At 32.8% G+C, this 22640-nt stretch overlaps 1 protein-coding gene across 7 annotated transcripts in view; it reads right to left on the minus strand.

Annotated features, from left to right (window-relative positions):
* LOC127737570 (ankyrin repeat and MYND domain-containing protein 1-like) overlaps window positions 1-20325 on the minus strand; it is a 51381-nt gene extending 31056 nt beyond the window's left edge. For all 7 annotated transcript variants that reach the window (XM_052248405.1, XM_052248402.1, XM_052248404.1 and 4 more), the window contains exons 1-7: window positions 20185-20325; window positions 17077-17286; window positions 15055-15149; window positions 10972-11118; window positions 9770-10438; window positions 2067-2274; window positions 286-778 (exon numbers count right to left, since the gene is read on the minus strand). In XM_052248405.1, coding sequence (XP_052104365.1) covers window positions 286-778; window positions 2067-2274; window positions 9770-10438; window positions 10972-11118; window positions 15055-15149; window positions 17077-17284 — 1820 coding nt within the window. In that variant the 5' untranslated portion in view covers window positions 17285-17286; window positions 20185-20325. The remainder of the gene's footprint in view (window positions 1-285; window positions 779-2066; window positions 2275-9769; window positions 10439-10971; window positions 11119-15054; window positions 15150-17076; window positions 17287-20184) is intronic.
* Window positions 20326-22640: the final 2315 nt, after the last annotated feature.

Below are 22640 nucleotides of genomic sequence, written 5' to 3' on the forward strand. Positions count from 1 at the left end.
TACACTGTAATTCGGGACAACTCATAACAAACTTACGAAATCTTTAGACCTCTTATAATTAGGTACCTGTCACTATGACTATAAAACCTTTTTTCTTTTTCTTTTTATAGTAAATATTTCTAATGAGAAGTTTCACACGCAAAAATTAAACTGTGTCACTGAACTCACAACAAAATTAGAATGTACAAAAACAGAAAACAGAAAGCGATTGTCAACTTTGCCTTTAAAAACACTTAATATAAATAATTAAATGTGTAATTTTCAGAAAGTCTTGTTTAAGCTTACTCATTTTTTATAACAGCCATATGTCTAACTGTTCCCAACATTGCACTGTCACGGGAACGTCTGCCACCAACAATCTTCTCATTTGTACTCAGCTGAGTAGCACATCTTTCTAACAACTGTTCAGACACTTCTATTTCAAAGTCCCTTAGTGTAGCAACAGACTCAAATTCACTCTCTTCTGTCTTATGGTCCTCACCAGATAAAGAAAACTTCACTTCCTTACTGGCATCCCCTAAAACTGAATCACTGTCATTTTCTTTTATATTTTCTTTTGAACCATTAACTTCTGGTTCAACAATTCTAACTTGTTGTTTACCAGAGAGATTCTGGTTACTATCATTCTGTGCAAAGCCGCTGTCAGCACTGATAAGACTGGTACCTGAGGGAACAACCTTTTTATCTGTACTAATGGCAGGAGATTCTCTTCCTTTTTGTTTAGGTGGAGCTGGTGTAGATTTAGTGCTTCCTGGTGTCTTCTTTGTAGCGAGGATACCTAATAAAGACAAAAGATAATGAAACAGTGGTTTTCTAATATATGTAACCAGTTGCATGGTTTATGTAGAGTTATTTCCCCTAAGATGCAAAATAAGTTGGATTTCTGTTCCATTTTAAACTCTGTGCCAATAATGAAAAAAAATAACAGATTTTCACTGAATTTGTTCACTCCAATTTTAATTCTTTTTGATTAATGAATGCATTAATTCTCTACTACATCAGAATCTGTCAAATCTATCTGCCAAGGAGACATCTATAATTGAAATTATAACAATTTCTTTGCTGATAGACATAAACTTTTATTAAAACTTTTTCAAGACATATTTCTGTTTAATTTATTATTTTTTTTATAGACTCAGGATGATTATGAGATTGACATCATTTTAGACCTTATAGCTATTTAGGCTGAAAAAGGAAAAGGTCCGGTAAGGGCTAATTTTGGCCTAAAATTCGAAGTACATCTGATGAAAGATTTTTGACATTTTTTAAACACTTGAGTATCTACTTCAGTTGATTCAATTAGTTTTTGTAAAAGATTTGAACTGATTTGGTCATTAAAGACGCTCAAATTCAAGCTAAAATATTTGAAATCTATGAAATACGCCAAAAAAAGTCACTTTTCAGGTGGTTTTTGTCTAAAATGGAATTGGCCGCATTCGTGTTCAGTTTCAACCTTTATATATGTTATGCATTATCATCAAATACAACATATATATAAATAATAAGACTGAACACAAGTGCGGCCACTTCCATTTTTGGATAAAAAATGTCTAAAAATTAGCACAAATGCTAAAATTGTGACGATTTCAGTAATTTTGTATGAATTAATGATGCTAGTTCCTGATGCATGTGCATTGTGTTGTCAAAAACAGCCCATATTTATGTAACCAAAGTATTCTTCTTTCCAAGAAATAGCTAAAAGTTTACATTGTTAACAAATTTTTGAAATGCTATATTTTGGGGCCAAAAAGGAGTCTTACCGGGCCTACTCCTTTGCAACACTTGAACTACTGATGTCATACAACAGTCAATTTGTTTGGTAATGTACAAACATTTTCTATTGTGACGTCAATATTTTACAAGGACACCTTTGAAATGCAGTTATGACAAACAAATAGTGATAAGGTGTACTGTATACAGACACGGGTCCTTTGTTGAAGACTGTATGTTGTCCTAAAGATGTCGTTTGGTTATTTGTGTCCTTGGACTGCTGTTATATTGATGTTTACACACACATCCTTTAATTTGATTAATACATTTATATCTGTAAATTCAAATAAGTTTACCTTTTTGAGATTTAACAGCCTTTCTGTCTTTTTCTTCATAAACAGCAGGTCTATCTAGATATCTCTCTGCAATGTTATATCTAAAGCCTTCTAATGGATAGAAGAATATGGCTCCAGCTGACAATGCAGAACAACCTTCACCATTTAATTTATTCACATCAGCTCCATGATTTAATAAACAATTAATTACATCTACTTGCCAATTGACCTGCAGTCAAAGAAAACAGAATTTGTTTTATTAATTATCAAAAAAAATATATATTTTAGTGGGCCTAATGTATTTGTAATGTTGGTATACGTATTCATATCTTGTAATCTACATCCCAATATTTATATGTCAGAGATGAGGGTGTTGTTTTTTTTATTGTACTTCAGGGTAACTACTTATAATTAGGTACATTCTTATAGTGTTCAAAAAAAGTATTATCATTTATTTCTATCGATTCTCATTATTTAAACTACAGAATAAGTATTGTAATCTTGTTTTACTTCATACAGGAATCATTTCAACTTTTCTTTTTGTTCTAAATGTCTAGCATGAGAATATGGAGAAATCAAGATATAAAGAATTAATTAAGAAATGACAGAGTCATTGATTAGAGGAATACATGTCAAACATCTCTACCTTATTGAAGTTCTACATATTTAAACAGTTTAATTTTACTTAATATTTCAAAAAACAGTCGGATGTACATAAGCATTGTATAGACACCTATCTTTTGTTGAAGTCTGTATGTTGCTCTCTAGGATGTACTTTTTTTTACTGGTTGTCACATAAACGTATACCCTTGGTCTTTTTTCATAATTCTAATGATAATGTAAAATTGACATGTTAATATTAAGAGCAATTCTCTGTAACCACCAACCATTTCATATAGGGGTGGGGCTGGCACGCATATAGTCACCGATTTTCCTGAAACTTAGTCTGACCATATAATTAGGTGAAAAAGTAAGAAAAAAAGCCTCCCAAAGTGTTGCTAGGCAAGAGTTTTCCTGTACGTTGATGCGATTTTAGCATTGAAAAAACACCTACTTTGCAAGCATTCTGAACAAAACCAGATTTTATTTAATGATATTTGTTAATATTTTTCAGAAACATGATACTTAACAATCATAACAGCAATGTAGTATATAAATAATATTTTCGCTGAATATTGTCACAACCGCAGGAGCAGAGGTCATTTTTTCATTGCATTTGTAAAGACGAATTATACACATTTAGCCTAAACAAAATATACAGTTTTGCATCCACCTTCATTTAAGTTGTGGTAATAAATATGAAGTATCAATGTTTCTAGTCAATAATTTATAACAAATATTTGGAATTCGAAGTGCTAGGATGGTTGCTATGGAAGCCAAAATGTGTCATTTTTGTTTTTTTCTCAGAAATTTGACAAGGTTATTAAGATTACCCAAAACAGTTATTACAATTGAATGACTATGTGAAAACTATTGAGCATTAAATAACATTTAATTTACCTCAAGGTCAAAGATCATAGATGACCTTGACCTTTGATCTTGCGTATATTAATTAGATTAGTACGAAAATATAATAGAAAGAAGCAAACAATACGTAGGAATGTTCAGGACGATTAAAGCCACTATTTTGTTTACAGGTTAACATAAAGAAGTTAAGGTCTTGTCAAAAGCGCTCAGCACTAAGATTACCCAAATACTGTTATTACAATTGAATGACTATGATGTGAAAACTATTGAGCATTAAATGACATTCAATTTAACTCAAGGTCAAAGATCATATATGACCTTGACCTTTGACCTTGTGTATATTAATTAGATTTGTAAGAAAATATGATAGAAAGAAGCAAACAATATGTGAGGAAAATGTTCATGATGATTAAAGCCACTATTTTGTTTACAGGTTAACATTAAGAAGTTACGGTCTTGTCAAAAGTGCTTAGCAATCACCCTTATTGACATAAAAGAACCTAGTAACAATGTACGTTTTCATTCAGGACTGTATGGATTATTACATAAAGCAGGGTCAGGGGTGAATGTTATCATACGTCCTCGGCAACCATTCATTTATAGTGAAAAATGTCTAGCAACCATTTATTTATATTGCAAAGTTGCCATCAAACCATTTATTTATATTAGAAAAGTGCCTAGCAACAATATATTTGCGGTTTCATTGAGACAAAAATCAGAAAAAATTGATATCAAACCTGCAGTTTTCTTTAAATTAGTAATCCCTTATAAGAACACACATTGTATGTACCGAATTAGTTTTGTTGAATTACACTGACTTGAATGTACACATGCATAATACGGAATAGTTAATTATATGGAAAATTTAATTTCAAGGTTGAAAAATAAGGGTTTGATTACAAATCCAAATACAAAGACAACTTATTTCATTTTTTTTTACAAAATTTTCTTTTTTCGTAGTGTACACACCTCTTTCTATTTTCAAATGGTATGTGCACCTGAATGTACAGAAAATTCATTTCTTGGGTAATGATATTCAGTTCTAGACACCATTGCATTCATTTCATTCAATATCCCCATCACAAAATATAGAATGGTCTTTCCCTAGCTAACAGAACTTCTCTGAATCCACTCAATTGTGTGGATAATATATATGAGAAAAAAAAACTCCTTCTTAAAACCAAATACATTGTGTGATCTGCATTAACTTTTTTTCATGTATATTTTACATTGGTGGTCACATAGTTTTAAAGCTAAAATGTAAAAATCCCAAAATTTAGCTCAAATAATTCTTTTCGGGCAATAACTAATAAAGAAAGTTGATTTACAATTTCAGGAATGTTAACCCATTGGTAAATCTTATCTTTAAGCTCATTTAAGCTTTATATTCCTCTCTTTACCTATTAAAATTTTCAAGAACAGCAAACAAATTAATGACAATTTCAGTAATGACTATGTCAACATATTTTAACTTTTTTCGTTGATCTGTTTTTCTGAAAGTATATCTCTGTCTATTATAGTTCTTAAAATAAAACCCAAAACGCAGAAAGGGAGAAAAATCATTAAAAAATTGAAGTTTTTAAAACAACAGTATAGAACCCAATTCACACCATGCCATTGTAAAATGTAGTTTCTAAAACAAGAGCATAATTAATTTTTTACAATTCTGTTTCAAATATAATTTCTAAAACAATAGCTTAACTCAGTCTATTCTATGCCTTTACAAAGTGAAGTTTCTTTTTTTTTTGTACAGTTTATTTATTTATTTCTTTAATGGCAATTTGTCACACCTGGGACTTACATGAGTAATACAATCTCTTGGTCCCAGGTTGTCTTTGCCTATGTGCACTTAAGTTATAAAGAAACACAATCTATGGTGAGTAAAATACTATTACAAAAAAAAGTAATACAATTATGTAGTATGAAATATAAATTTGTATAAAATATAAACTATACAAGAGTGCACACGCTGAAATGTCTCGCCTTCTTTACTAATCATTGATATTATGTTGATAGTCCTAAATATAAAGCTTCATTACAGCTGTCACATAAACTTAACATTAACCAAGTAAACTAAACATTGACCAATGAACCATGAAAATGAGGTTGAACCATGCTAGGCAGGCATGTACAGCTAACAATTCTTCCATACAACAAATATAGTTGACCTACTGCTTATAGTTTAAGAAAAACAGACCAAAACACAAAAACTTAACACTGAGCAATGAACCTTGAAAATGAGGTCAAGGTCAAATAAAACCTGTGTGACTGACATATAGATCATAAAATATTTCCATACACCAAATATAGTTGAACTATTGCATAAAGTATTAGAAAAAAAGACCAAAACTCAAAAACTTAACTTTGACAACTGAACCATGAAAATGAGGTCAAGGTCAGATGACACCTGCCAGCTAGACATGTACACCTTACAATCATTCCATACACCAAATATAGTAGACCTATTGCATACAGTATAAGAAAAACAGACCAAACCACAAAAACTTAACTATAACCACTGAACCATGAAAAAGAGGTCAAGGCCAGATGACACCTGCCAGTTGGACATGTACACCTTACAGTCCTTCCATACACCAAATATACTAGACCTATTGCTTATAGTATCTGAGATATGGACTTGACCACCAAAACTTAACCTTGTTCACTGATCCATGAAATGAGGTCGAGGTCAAGTGAAAACTGTCTGACGGGCATGAGGACCTTGCAAGGTACGCACATACCAAATATAGTTATCCTATTACTTATAATAAGAGAGAATTTAACATTACAAAAAATCTTAACTTTTTTTTCAAGTAGTCACTGAACCATGAAAATGAGGTCAAGGACATTGGACATGTGACTGACGGAAACTTCGTAACATGAGGCATCCAGATCTTCCACCTTCTAAAATATAAAGCTTTTAAGAAGTTAGCCAACGCTGCCGCCGCCGCTGGATCACACTATCACTATGTGGAGCTTTCTGCGACAAAAGTCGCAGGCTCGACAAAAATTAACTTATATCAATAATGGCGATTGTTGGTAAATGAAGGTGTATAAACAATACACTAGTTCGATGTGTGCCTTTTGTATTCAAATGATAACTATAACTATAATACCGATTCATAAAAGGTATATATATATCTACAAAATGACCAAGAATAAGCAAAGAATAAGCAAATTTGACTATTAATAGTAATTACAATATTTGAGATAAACGGTCAAGTTTGTCTATTCTGAATCAGATTTTTATGGCCCCCGCAACAAACATAGTTTTACCCTTATCCATCATTCTGCCATTCCGTCATTCTGTCATTTCGCAACAAACAGTTATACAGACTTTTTCTAAACATATTGAGCTGATTTTTAGTATGTGAGTCTGCTATGATGAGTTACAGATCAAGTTTATGTTTGGTTCCGCTCTGCTGATTTTTACCGAAATAACTTGCTTTGGACTTTGAAAACTTCATGAAAATAGCAGTTACAAGGACTTTTTTTTTCTAAACGCCTTCACATATTGAATTAATTTTTAGTATGTGAGTCTACTAAGATGAGTTACAGATTACGTTTACGTTTGGTTCCGCTCCGTTGATTTTTGCTGAAATTACGGGCTTTGAAATTCGAACTTTCCAAATACTAAATTTTCCCGAAAACACTATACATATACTTAACATTAATTCTATTTAGATCTTTGCAGGTACATATAAAATATTCAATACCAAATTTTTTGTCAAAGTATATATTTAAGCGAGTATTTGGCAATTGCATTCTAACTTTGTGTTGGACTTTCTAAATTTCTATAAACCAATTTTATATGTTTGCTTTTTATGAAACTTTCCAGACTTATCATTTTCATCCCCCTAAGCTTTCATCTAGACAACATACTTTTCTGTCATCAAGGCTGACTTTAAATAAAGCCCCAAACAAAATCCCAGAAATGTGAGTTTATTTCTTTTTCACACTCATTAGGTATACCCCTCATCTCAACCTCGTATCCTAAATAGGTATTAATTGGTTTTTGTCGAGTCTGCAACATTTATGTTGCAAAAGCGAGGCATAGCAATCCTTGAATACTCGTTTACTAAAACATTTTTTAATAATTGACTTTGAATGGCAATATGTGCCGATTGTCAATTGACTTATATGTAGATCTTATTTTGTTGAACATTGTTGCTTATTACAATTTACTCTATCTAATATTGCCACTTACCCCCTTGTTGTAAATCTATATCTATGCCTGGGAAAAAGCCTTAATTAGTACTTATTTTGAATGATTTAAAGTTTCATGAACACTAAATACACACAAAAAATATCTAAAATGTTTAAAGTCAGAACAGGAGACAACGTGGCTGATGATTAACTGAAATACACATGAGTAAAATCATGTCAGTAACTTATTTCTGTTCTTAAAAGGAATTTGACATTCTAATTGAAAGAAAGAATTTCATTTTAGTTTCAAAATTTCAGAATTTTGTCACAAGGGATCAAAACATTGATGATTGCTAGGCATTTTCCAACTATTTGAGAATAGCTACTTTTAAATCTTTGGTGAAGATATTGATCTCTCACCTTTCAATAGGATCTGTATAACAGTTCATATTAGTCTGAACCCAAATATGTATGGTTGCTAGGTACTTTTATATCAAGTAAGGGTCATTGCCAAGAACTTTTAACATGAGCTTGACCTCTTGCATTTTACCCTTGTTACCAAACAAAAGCAATAATCGTTACTGAACATTTTTTCTATTCAAGGTATGGCCATATTTGTAACCATTTCTGACAAAATCTTATAATAAAGAGCTGCGCCATGAGCGCATGATACGCCCATCACTTTTTCCAAGAATAAAGTTCTATAACTCCTCAATGTCATATCAGAAATTTATCATAAACTGTTAACACAGAGATACATTGTATGTCTCGCCTATTTGTTATTTTGATAATGCAAATGTTGAAATTAACATAGCAATACTTTAACATGTAAGTTATGCAAATATTCAAAGTCAATGAATCATGACTGAAGGTACAGTGTTAAACAATCTCCATGGAAATGAGATGTGCCAATGCTAATACAACTGCAAACCAAATACCATTGACTTTTCATAAGTCGTTCCCTTTAAACAAACCTCAACACAAACATTAACTTGTAAACTATGTAAAAGTTTCAAAGTCAATAAACCATAATTAGGGGGTGGGATTATATAATCTCCATGGAAATGAAACTTGCAAATGCCAATACATTTGCATACCGAATATCATTTACTTAACATCAGTTGTTCATCTTAAACTGACCTAATCACAAACTCATACATGTTAACTAAGCAAAAGTTTCAAAGTCAATAGACCATGACTGAGCGGTAAGGACCAAATATTCTCCATGGAAATGAGATGTGCTAATGCTTATACAACTGCATACCAATTATCATTGACCTACCACTTACAGTTCCCCTTAAACTGACCTAATCACAAACTAATACATGAAAACTAAGCAAAGTTTCAAAGTCAATAGACCTTGACTGAGGGGGCGGGGCCAAATAATCTCCATGGAAATGAGATATGCCAATGCTTATACAACTGCATACCAAATATGATTGACCTACCACTAGTAGTTCCCCATAAACTGACCTAATCACAAACTAATACATGTAAAATAAGCAAAGTTTCAAAGTCAATAGACCTTGACTGAGGGGGCCGGGCCAAATATTCTCCATGGTAATTAGATGTGCCAATGCTAATACAACTGCATACCAAATATCATTGACCTACCACTAGTGGTTCACCATGAACTAGACCTAATCACAAACTAATACATTGTTGACGCCGCCACTGTCGCCAACATACCTATGTCTTGCTTTTTGACTCCGTCAAGGCAAGACAAAAACTAATTAAAGGGAGGTTATTTTAATAGATATAAAACAGTCAGCAAAGTTTCATGAAAACTGCTCAATGCACTTTTGAGTTATTGACCGAAAACTGGAAAATCCCCCCTTTTTTAATTAGTAAAACCCCATAACTTGGAAACGTAAAATCTCAAATTTATAAAAACCATGGCAACGACAACATAAACATTTTTTTTGTCAATCTATTTCTTTTATGTTTGTCGATAGCTACCAACAAACAAAATTTCAAAAAAATCTGAGACTATGCGTGCTGCAACTTGGTTGGTGGTTACAGAGAATTGCTATTACTACTGAGGTCTTTGTTAACTCATATCAAGAACAGCACCCTACCACCCCTATCTGGTTATTTTATCTATAGCTTACAGCAGCTCCAATGAGAGCTGTATGTCCACTGTTGTCAGCAACATCAGGATGAACTTTGCCCCCTGTCAATAAGTCTTCAACTTTCTGTAGATCTCCTTTTGCAGCAGCTCCTAACAACTCTTCTGAAGCAGTTTCTAGTGGACCTTTTGAAACTTTGAACTTTGACCTCTCACCTTTAAGCACTTGATCTACTTTAAATGACACAGTGTTTTGACTTCCTTTATGTTTCAGAACATGTTTTTGTAAATTAATAACTGATGGTGTTCTATTCCAGGCTAGAACTTTTTCATTTTTGTCATTTTTCTCTTGTCCTAACTGCCTAAAATATTCTTTATCGAATTCCTCCCTATTAATTGCTAGACTACGAGGGTCTAGCGAATCAGAATAAAGATCTGTAACTCTTTCAGTGATTTGACTATCAGGTAAAAGTTCAAGTATATCTTCAGATCTAGCAGTGTCTGCATTATCTGTTAGCTCATCTGTATTCAAATACATTACATGTTCTTCTGGGTTAAAGTCTAATTCTTTATGATTGTCCATTGTAAAAGCATCTGAATTTGCAGTACATAATTTGACAAGTTTCTCTCCTTTCCATAGACCTACATCCTGTTTGCCATCGTGGTACGTCAAGACACCAGGTCCTTCTCTTTCATCTTCTTTATATAACCCCTAAAAATGGAAAGAAAATATAAATACATTCAGAATATAGTTCGACTTATTTATAAAATCTAATTTATAAAATGTTTGTTTGTTGGTGATAATTGCTATTTTCCGTGTCCTTGGAGGAGGAAGCATAGTACCATGAGAGAATCAACAATATATCAATGGTTAGTTTAAAAATAAAATAAGATTATTTGATACTAATTAACTGATACTGAAAACATACTGACACTGCACTTATTGTTATTCATTCTAATCTGTTTCAGCACCATGATGGGTAGTCCTTGGCAGCTAATGTCACTAGTGGAACAGGAACTGCTGACCAGTCTACACCACCTGAGGTCAGTATTTGGTGGGTTTGTATTGCTCAATATTTAGTTTTCTGTGAACTTTTTTCAGAGGGTTTTTCCTCTCTTGGCAATGTTGGTTTTTCCTGAACATATTTCTTAAACTGCTATCTCAGTATCTATTCCTTTTTTGTTTTATAAATACGCATTCATAGCTAGCACAAAAGAAAAATAAAATCAAATACCATACTGTACCTCAAATTTATTGCCATTGGCAAATTTAAACACTCCATATCCTTCCTTTCTGTCCATATAAAACGTGCCAGTATAAGTGGATCCATCAGGCCAATTATATACTCCTTTACCATGTCTTCTGTCTTTATAAAATGGTCCTTTGTATGACTGCAATGGTTGAATTAAAACATTGAATGATTTCCTAACCAAATATGTTAACAACAAAATGATGTGATGAAGGTTTTTTACTAGTAGCTGAAATTTTGCAGTATTATGATTACTTGTGAAAAAAGAGTTTTAAGGACTGTACCACTCACAAAAGCTACTCCTGGATTCTAAACTGGCATTACTTTTTTTGTTAAATTACAGTTGACTAGAGTATGTAGAGAACAAGAGAATGGCTGAATTTTAAATTACTATTCTTTTACTTTCGGCATTAAGAACATGAATCAAAGAAAATGAGACAGCAACCAATGAACAAAAAAGCTAGTAAAACTAGCTTTTTTGTTCTTTGGTCATTAATATTCAAACATGACCCAAGGCCTTGTCAAAACAGATATATGTATTGTGTTTCTTATATACACAAACAATTTGATGTTGGTAAAATACTGGTATCTTTTAAGTAAGGCCTGGTTCATATTCATTTCTGCCAAAATATATGTGTATTAAACGGCTCTTTTTTTGGTCACACATGTAAATTTCAACATTCTTATGCAATTCATTTAGAATGAAAATTATCATTGGATGTTTACAAATAGTTTGAAGGGTTATAATTAGATTCCATACACTTCCACTCAGTCTACCAGTCCATAACTAAGGAAAGCCACCATTTTTAATTCCGAACTTATTTGGTATGTTATTTCTCCAAAATAAACAACAAAGTCACATTTTGTGCCTCAGAGTCTTCTTTTTGTCAATATTTAAACCATTCAGAAGCATATGAAAAGTATAAATACATCTATAGTGTTTATGTTTGACATCTGGAGTATACCTATGATGTCACATTGTTTAGATGCCAAAGACGATGTAACAGTTTTGCAGACTTTTTCAATTATGGGACTTTTAAGCCAAAAACTTGATTTTTACTGTCACAAATATCCTTGTACCTAGCTCCGCTACGCATCGCTAGATAAACTCAATTTGCCACAGTAAAATAAACGTTTTATGAAGGCCAAGCTTAAAATACAAAACAGTTATCTCCTAATTTTTATGAAGTCACAGAGGCATCACAATTAACTTCCTGTACTTAAAAGTAGAGATCATAATTATCTTTCTTTTAATTTTAACCAATATCAATAGAACTTAAAAACCTGTAATTTTAAATGGATTAAAGAACTGAACTACTTCTGCAATTTTCTGGGGCCAAATAACGACTCTTGTCATACATAATCTTTACAAATTTTGATAAAAAATTGGGTAAATATTTACATGGCAAGCCATATAAAACCAATGTACAAATGTCTCTTATTATTTGGTATTTTGTTTTGTGATTTAGTATAGAAAAGGTCATCATGACAGTAAATCAATGTACTTTAGACACAAGTTTCCACTGTAAGGTCTTAAAAAGTCAAGGAATTATCATTGAAGTTTTGTTCACGGAAAACAGGCTTTTAAAATTTTATAAAGGGTAATTGCACACATTAAAACAAAACTGTGGAAAATAATTAAATTTCTTTCTTTTTTTCTATTTGAATTATTCTGTAAATGTATTTGATCAATAAACAGATAGAAGTTTTTATCAAAACTTCAATAAATCTTGCTATGCACAGTATATGAAAGTTATTGGTGTGTATCCAAAGGGTGTCAACAAATGTTTTCAGTCATTTAAAAATGTTAACAAAAGTGTTATGTATAAACAAATACTTTTATCAAGATTCATCTCAAATATCTTCTGTACAAACTGATTTCCCTCTCAGGCATATATATTTCTTTTTAAGACAAACTTTGAATAATGAAAGAGTGATATCATTTTGTTTAATTCTTATTTACTATTTTGACTTTCATTCAATATCTTATTTTCTATATAACATGTTCTAGTTTTAAAGTAATAAAATAGAACGCTACTTAAAGTACTTTAAAACAAATTCAAAGTTGAGTTTACAATGTTTTATGCCAAAAAAATTTAAACCAATGACCCATGAAATACTTAATTCTTAAAAGGTTACTGTTTGAATTTCTATCATAACTAAAATCTAATCTGCTTGATTTAATCGTAAAATGACGATTGTTTTGACAAAAGTGCTACATATAAGTTTAATATACATCTGCCAAAGAGATGTCTGAGTACCTAAATCAGGAGCAGACAAAGATCAAATTACTCTTCAACAAAGCTGTACAGACATTTACAATGTTGAAACACAAATGACATATATATACACCATTACAAACATGGTTCTGATCTATATATTAAAGGTTAAATCATTACATCTGCATTACTAATGCCGTAGTTTAAAGATTTATTAATTATTTTAAATCTGATCCTAGATTATAATCACTGTTGACTATAGAGATTAAAATATTCTGTACATTATTGTATAATGGTATATGGCAAATATTGCAAAATTAAGATCTATGGTTCATATCAAAGATGATAAAATATAAAGAGTAATAAGGCTTTTGCCATGTGAAATATTGTCTGATTCTTAAATGAAGTCTGCAAATTGAGGGAGTTTATGATTTGCCTCATAGAATCAATAACTATGTTAAAACCCATATTCCTTAACGAAACAAATTTTTTTTAGGGAAAAGTCTATGTGTATGGACTACACATTTCACACAATGGTTGTGTATTATACCGTAAACATATTTCTAGACTGATGCAAGGTTTACAATAACTGTAAAATAGCCAACGCTCCACAGACTTATATTAAGTGTGTACAGTAGACAAACGCATGATTTTAACTACATGTAGAGTAAAGACAATTTCTGGAGACTAATGTGTAGTGTGCACAAATTTTGGTACAGATGGCAGGCTGGGGTTTAGAAACACCCCATTCATATATTGATTCATGCTAAAAACCCTACCCATTCATATATTTTATAGGAAAATCACAACCCATTTATATATATTTTCCAGCTATTATGATATCTTATTAAGACATTAACCACATGGGATCATTTATATTATTGTTAAAAAAAATTACAACATAGTTTTTAGATACTTCTTGACAGAAGAGGAACATTTATGACCCATTGATAAATAATCTCTGTAAATTGATATATTGGACATTACAAAAAGTTACCCATACCAGCGGCATGTCTGTGTACACCTTTATATAGGAAGAGACCCCTGTGAGCGTGCACTACAGGTTACCACAGACTAGAAATGACTAGTGCAATCACATACATGTAATAATGTACAGACTAACCTCATTATTGGATCAATGACTAGTGCAGTAATACATGTACATGTAATAGTGTACAGATCTAGACTTACCTCATTATTAGATCAATGACTAGTGCAGAGCAATAGACACATACATGTGATAATGTACAGACCTCATTATTGGACCAATGACTAGTGCAGAGCAATAGACATGTGATAATGTACAAACCTCATTATTGGACCAATGACTAGTGCAGAGCAATAGACACATACATGTGATACTGTACAAACCTCATTATTGGACCAACGACTAGTGCAGAGCAATAGACACATACATGTAATATGTACAGACCTCATTATTGGACTAATGACTAGTGCAGAGCAATAGACACATACATGTGATAATGTACAAACCTCATTATTGGACCAACGACTAGTGCAGAGCAATATACACATACATGTGATAATGTACAAACCTCATTATTGGACTAATGACTAGTGCAGAGCAATAGACACATACATGTGATAATATACAAACCTCATTATTGGACCAGTGACTAGTGCAGAGCAATAGACATGTGATAATGTACAAACCTCATTATTGGACCAATGACTAGTGCAGAGCAATATACACATACATGTGATAATGTACAAACCTCATTATTGGACCAACGACTAGTGCAGAGCAATAGACACATACATGTGATATGTACAAACCTCATTATTGGACCAATGACTAGTGCAGAGCAATAGACACATACATGTGATAAGGTACAAACCTCATTATTGGACCATTTGACTTCTCCTTCTCCATGTCGTTTATCATTGACAAAATCCCCATCATACTGGCTACCATCCTGCCATACTTGTAGTCCTATCAAATTATATTTTCTCTGATTAATCAAAATTATCTATAATGTAATTATTGTAATAAAGGGATGTCTGCAAAGTTTGATTGACAGTACATTACTTTAAAGGATCATTAACCAATGTCAGATGACTTCATATTTACCAAATGTTATCATGGGAAAATTAAAAAAAAATTGTTATTCTGGAATGGAAAATTTTGGCATTCTCAAAAGAAAATAGAAGACAAATAGTTGTATTGTGTGAGAGTTTTTACTGCAGGTGAAATTTTAAAGGTGACATGCACCACATCAATAATCCAACCTGTATCATTTGTTCAAAACCCAACAGAAGCGATAACACACGGCATTATACTTTAAGAACAGTTCTAGTAATCAGTATGTAGTTCATATTTAACTTTCTCTTAATCAAAATTTCTTGAATTGACCATGATTTTTATTTTACACTTTTAGTTGATATAGACAGGTGTAGCAATTCAAAGTAAAATATTTCTTGTTTTTAATCTTAAAAAAGATATGATCTTTTGTAAAAAATAGTTCTATGGTCTTTTGGGGTATAAATATAATCAAAAACCAATTAACTGCCGAAAGTAACAAATATCAAATACCAAAAGCATTAACCAGTTAATCAGACCTTATTCAATTTTCATATATATAGTTTTAATATTAACGTATTTCGATAAATACATTAGAATGTACTAATAAAAGTCTAATATTCTAACATGATCATCCATTATTGACTAAATTATCAATTTCATTCCAATTTTACCTAAACTAATTAGAACAAAGACCAGTTTGTCTAGTACCAGCTTGGGACAAAATCTTAAGTAAACATAATTTGTAAAAGGTGTAAAAAAAAACATACATTATACAGTTGTAAGCTGATCAAAATTTAAGATTAAGTTCATTTCATTTTTATTTACATGTAGTATTGACTTGAGTGAATGTGAATGTAAAAATATGCCACATACAGTGGAAATCATTTAATGCATGTTTGGGATGAGAACAAATAAACATTTAATTCAATAGGCCAGTCCTGCTATAGGGGTCGACCGACATGGAGGGTCTGACATTTGGAATGCTACTGAAAAATGAGAGTATACTTGATAGGGACAGAAATTAAGCCTGCAAAAGGCCACTAATTATATAATGAACCCCTGAAAGAGCTGTTGCAAGGGTAATAAATGTGTGAAGAGCATGACACTTTTTCTACTTGTGGCATCAGATTTAATGTCCCCATTCTGACCACATGTGGCTGCGAATTCATACATCCCACACAGCCAAAAGGACACCCCACTTTTACAAGTGTTCTACATTTACTGCAGGTCAAAAGAAGACCAAAAGAGACCATATTTCCTTACTGACCAGTCACCATTAGAATATATTTCCTATGACTATGAACTTTCATATCGGTTAACCAGTTAATTGGTCAAGAGATTATCCGACCAACAGGTTAGGTAAAAATGTTCAATTAGCCAACACTAATATCAACACAAGAATTGACGACATCCTGAAAATACAAGAAAAATAACTTCCACTCTTGTTCAAACTTCACATTTTTATATTGAGGTGATATTTCAGTTGATGTTCACATCAAAATGGCTGCTGAAGACTAAAATTAACTTACAAATGTGCTAGAATCGCTTAATTCCTATAGTAAAAAATGACAGTAATATTATGCATGTTTTTTTCTTTACTAGTAATATGAAAAATGGAGATGTGGGGTTCACGTCAATGCGACAGCAACTCGAGGACACAAATAGCCAACAAACATATAATTGAGGTCAACATATATTATACAGCCTTCAAAATTAGACACTCACAGTTGTCTTCAATCTTCAATAACTTGTTTAAGATGTACTACTAACCATATTTATAGTATTTATACATGTACATGTACTTCTCATCCTCCCCCTTCATTTCAAATAAACATACCTTTTCCATTTCTGAGATTGTCCTGGTACTCTCCTTCATACTGGGCCCCATTAGGCCATGTAAACTTCCCAGAACCTTCACGTCTATGGTCACATACGGTTCCTTTAAAAATAGCTCCACTTTTATACTGAACACTTATCTCATCTGGATCAAATTCCTCAAACTTGGCATGTTGTAACTTTGGTAATGGACCACTTGACACGGACATGGCTAGAAAGAACAAAAGACAATAGAAAGGGGCAGGTAACCTTCATCATTCAATTTGAATATAATGGTATATATACATGTATATATGAGGAATATTTGTATAAACATTTATTTGTATTTTTAGTGTTCTCAACGGTTATTACAGGTTATCCATTGGAAAAAAACCTGAAAAGTACAAGTTAAAATCATCATTCTTGAACTTGATCTCCATTTTGTCATCAGTTACAACATATTATAATTTGAAAACCATTGGTAGAAGGGTTCATAAGTTATTGAAATGAAATGATATAAATTGCCATTTTCCAATATATCAAGGACCATAACTCCTGAAGGTACCAATGTAAGAGTGAAAATGGTCAATATGGAACAACATGACATTCATTTTGTCATAAGTATTAACATATGAAGATTTGAAAAGCATTGGTTGAACAGTTCATAAGTTATTGCACAGTCAGAAACTGTTCACAGTCTCCCTTCCCCCATACTTCACCAATTCAATAACTCTTGTTTTCTAGTTAGATTGTACATCTGTTTTTGTACCAAACAGATGGGTCATTGTAGTACATTCTAGAGATGTTGAGTATTTGGTCAAATCATATCACACAGATTAACGGTTTTACCAAAAGATTTTGTCATCACAGTTTTAACCAGTATGGCAAATTCAGTTCATGAAGGGATCAAAGGGGGAGGGTAGATGATGTGTGAACGATATTTTCAAGCTTAATATGTGAACTGTACACTACTCTACACTGCCCCTTGGTCCAAACAAAGACCTCTTTCTTGTTGGAGTTGACCTGGCAGAAATGATTTTTTGATTAATTATAAATTGAACACAAAACTACTCACCAAAGTTTTCAAATGATCTTTGTTTGTTTATTTCTATTGACAGTAATGACAAATCCTAAGAAATACAATCACAGGTCATTCTGGGTTAAAATATCTGAAAGCAGGAGATTCTTTAACCCACTCGAGAGAGGTCTGGCAGATTTCCCGAATTTCTCCATTAATGCGGGAGACTCCCGCTCAAAACAGGAGGGTTAGCAAGTATGCCTTAAGCTCACATAATTATCTGAGAAAAATCCTCTTTTTTAAAAAAATTTAAAATTCATTTTATGATTTCAAGCATAAAATCAAAAAGTACATGTAGGACCAGCAAGAGTTTGCATCCTGCAATGTCCTGTCACACCTACAGTCACCTTCATGTAAAATTGGCACCAGGCTTTTGATGAAATATTTTCAAACTATCAATCATGTTCATTTGAGATGATGTTTTTCACTTAGAGGAACCTAAAATGTTCGCAAAAAACAACTACTATCCTACCTTTTATCATGTTTATTGTGATTGCAGTTTATAATCCTAACCTTCACTACGGAAGCAAGACAACTTGCCCCACTGCCAAATCGCCCCACACCAACTCGCCCCATTTTAAAAAAATCTGCCCACAAGGGTACAATCCCAATAATATATAATAAAGGTCTGCCAACTCGCCCCACTTGTGAAAACTTATCTACACAGAATAAAACAAATCACTTGTGATACTAATAAAAATCGAAAATTGAATATATATATGATTATGTCTTTATGATTGAAATTAAATGATGCTTCATTTCTTAAAATGAAATTGTATATATACAGTATTTATTATTATGTAATTTTAGTATTTATTGGAGAAAAACTTTATTATTATTTTAAGAACTCATGATTCTTTACTTATCTAGTAAAACAGTGATTACATTTACCAGAAAGCAAACGTCATAAACAGTTACAATAGTCAATAACATCATACGTCACAGAAATGCTGATACTTACTTCTTTCTGCTCTATTTGAACCAAAAGAAGAGTTAAAAAAACAAGATGCATTTCTAAGATTTTCATCAGTATTCATTTAATTCATAAGTGGGGCGAGTTAGTAGACCTTAATTCAGTACAGTTTAATTCTTTTATTCATTAGTTGAGCAAGTTGGCAGACTTTTATTCAATGGGATTAACATGATTAAACTCCAGCGAGTAAGTAAGATGTTATTCTTTTTTTCATAAGCATGATAAGTGGAGAGAGTTGTCAGACCTATATTCAACGAGATTTTACCCTTTTTCATAAGTGGGGCGAGTTGGCAGGATAAATTCATTGGGATTTTACCATTTTTCATAAGTGGGGCGAGTTGGCAGACCTTTAGTCGGCGGGATTTTAACCTTTTTAATCAGTGGGGCGAGTTGGCAGACCTATATTCAATGGTAAACAAGAGTGGGCGTTTTTTTTTAGAAAACGGGGCAAGTTGGTGAAAAAGTGGGGTGATTTGGTGTGGGGCGATTTGGCAGTGGGGCGAGTCATGGATTCCTTCGCTACATGTATGTGGAAAACTTCACCTTGAATGCGCTAATGATAGTATAAAAATATTTGATTGAAAACCTGGTACCTATTTTACTTGATAGAGACTATACACATTATCACTATTTATCCGCCATTTCTGGGTTTCACAGAAGTTCTCGTAAAATTTTGATGTCACAATAGCATGATCGAATAGAAAATGTTTAATGCCACAATGATTGCTGTATGACGTCAATAGTTCAAGTGTCGCAAATTCTCATGTCAGGTGGCTTAGATTCACAAATAGCGATAAGGTCTGTTCATGTTTATCAGACAGAAAAAAGTAAAGTTTCATGAACTCCGACTCTGTAACAAAATAACTGTTATACAATGTTTATGTTGACAAGGGCATTCAAAAGGTTTAAAAGAAACGGTGTGATATGGAAAATTGGTGGCGTATTGTTGGAGGCTTACCGACCATCTTGCAACCTTGGAATTGTACTTTTGAATGTAAACAGATAAAACAGTTGAGAATTTTTTCCTGTTTTGATGCAAATAGTTTAAATTGCATTCACTTTCTAATACTTTCTCATACCTGAATTTGAAAAAAAGCTACTATGTCGATTTTCCGTAGATTTTAAACTCAACTGCTATTACATTTAACTCATGTTTACCGCCTAAAAGCAAACTGTGAACTTCTAGGCAAACAATCCGCCATTTTTAATCAACCTCGCACTGACCGGAAGTTGTTGTTGCCATGCAAAATAGGTTCTTTCGGTACAAATTAATTTTGGGCCTATAAATATATCGCCTCATAGACTTTTTTGAAGGGTGATGATCCAATATGAAAATTAATATTCTTATTTGAGGAATCACCCTATAGTGAAGTATGATTTAAAATAATTTCCTTCTTAGTCCAGAGACATAGTTAACATATATTTCTCTGTTGGTACTGTCTTTCATAAGTCGAGACGTGAAAAATACTTTGAGTTATCTCTCTTACAGCACGGAAAATACTATGACTAAAGAATGTCCATCTTTTTCTAACTTGTTTTGTCTTAACATATTAATAATTTGTTATGCTATGATAATCATTATGAAATTGTTATATTTTGACTATATTTATATGCCCCTTGAGAGTCTATGATTGGTTAGTAAAATCTTGAATCTTGAATCATAGTTTGAATTTACTTTTAAGTAAAGGTTAATTTAAACTACTTTGAACAGTGAATAGTACATACACTAGAATAAGATTTACTGAAAATGTTGATACATGCTTGATATAAATACTTCTAAAATTCAAGACTGGGCATGTTATATGAAATCCATTATGGTTGAGGATAGGCAAGTTCAAATTTGTTATTATAGTATTGGTTAATGGGGTGTTTCCATAATGGCCCTAGGGCTGTTATATGTCCAAGGCCTGTTATAATAGTTGAGGATGCCTGTAATGGCACGAGACAACGCCGAGGGACATTACAGCCTCCGAGGCCATTATTACTGACCGAGGACAAATAGCAGGGTCAATTTGAAAACACCCATTTCTTAATACTTTTATTAACCAAACCGTCAATGTGTGGGAAATTAGAAACTGACCCAATAAATAAAGCAAATATTCTAAATGATCAATTTCAATCAGTCTTCTCTGCTGCATGTCCAATCAGTAAACGAGATTTTGAAAAGAAAAAACTCATGTCAGATCTACCAGAAAATTATCCAGACAGCGAACAAATAATCATCACAATTAATGGAGTGGAAAAACAGCTGAAAAATCTAAAACCACACAAGGCTGCTGGACCAGACAACATCAAGCCAATGATTCTGAAAGAACTAGCCAGTGAAATTGCTCCAATCTTAACCATCATATACAATTTTTCAATGGAGGAAGGAAAGATACCCGATGACTGGCGAACTGCAAATGTCACTCCGGCATATAAGAAAGGCCAGAAATACATAGCAGCTAACTATAGGCCAATATCCCTAACATGTATTTGCTGCAAAATAATAGAACACATAGTCACCAGTAACATCATGAAACATGCAGAGGTAAATAACATACTATACCCATTACAACACGGCTTCAGAAGTAAAAGATCATGCGAAACACAACTCCTTGAATGTATCGATGACATCACAAAAAACCTGGAAAACGGAAAACAATCAGATCTGCTAATACTTGACTTTTCAAAAGCTTTTGATAAGGTGTCCCACAGCTTACTCCTCCATAAATTACACCATTATGGCATCCGAAGTAAAACAAACAAATGGATAAAGGAATTTCTCACCAATAGAACCCAGGTAGTAGTTGTTGAAGGCGAAACATCTGACAAAGTAAAAGTAGAATCCGGAGTACCGCAAGGATCAGTATTAGGACCCAGTCTTTTTCTGTTCTACATCAACGACCTACCAGAAGGCTTACACTCCACAGTGAGACTGTTTGCGGACGATACTGTGGTCTATTTGACAATTTCATCAGACAGCGACTGCCATAAACTCCAAGAAGACCTGGACAAACTGGCAAAATGGGAAGAACTCTGGAAAATGGAGTTCCATCCTGAAAAATGTAGTGTCCTCACTGTTACAAAAAAGAAAAAGCCAACCAAGTGGGACTATAAACTCCACGGCCATACTCTGGTGCATGAAACATCAACTAAATACCTAGGCTGCACCATCGCAAATGATCTAGATTGGGGAGAACATATAAACAACATCACAGGAAAAGCCAGCCGAAGCCTTGGTTTCCTACATCGAAACCTCCACATTAGCTCAAAATCCATCAAAGAGCATGCCTATAAAATATTAGTAAGACCGCAAATGGAATACGCCACGACAGTATGGGACCCGTACCAGCAAAACCACATAGATAAAATTGAAAAGGTACAAAGAAGAGCTGCACGATATGTAACCAGCAGACATAGAAATAGATCAAGTGTCAGCAACATGATAAATGAATTAGGATGGAAAAGCTTACAAACAAGACGAAAAGAAGCACGACTCATCATGTGTTACAAAATAACAAACGACCTTGTAGCCATAGACAAGAATAAATAT

Source organism: Mytilus californianus, unplaced genomic scaffold (assembly GCF_021869535.1).
Source record: "Mytilus californianus isolate M0D057914Y unplaced genomic scaffold, xbMytCali1.0.p SCAF_4, whole genome shotgun sequence".
Classification (NCBI taxonomy): Eukaryota; Metazoa; Mollusca; class Bivalvia; order Mytilida; family Mytilidae; genus Mytilus; species Mytilus californianus.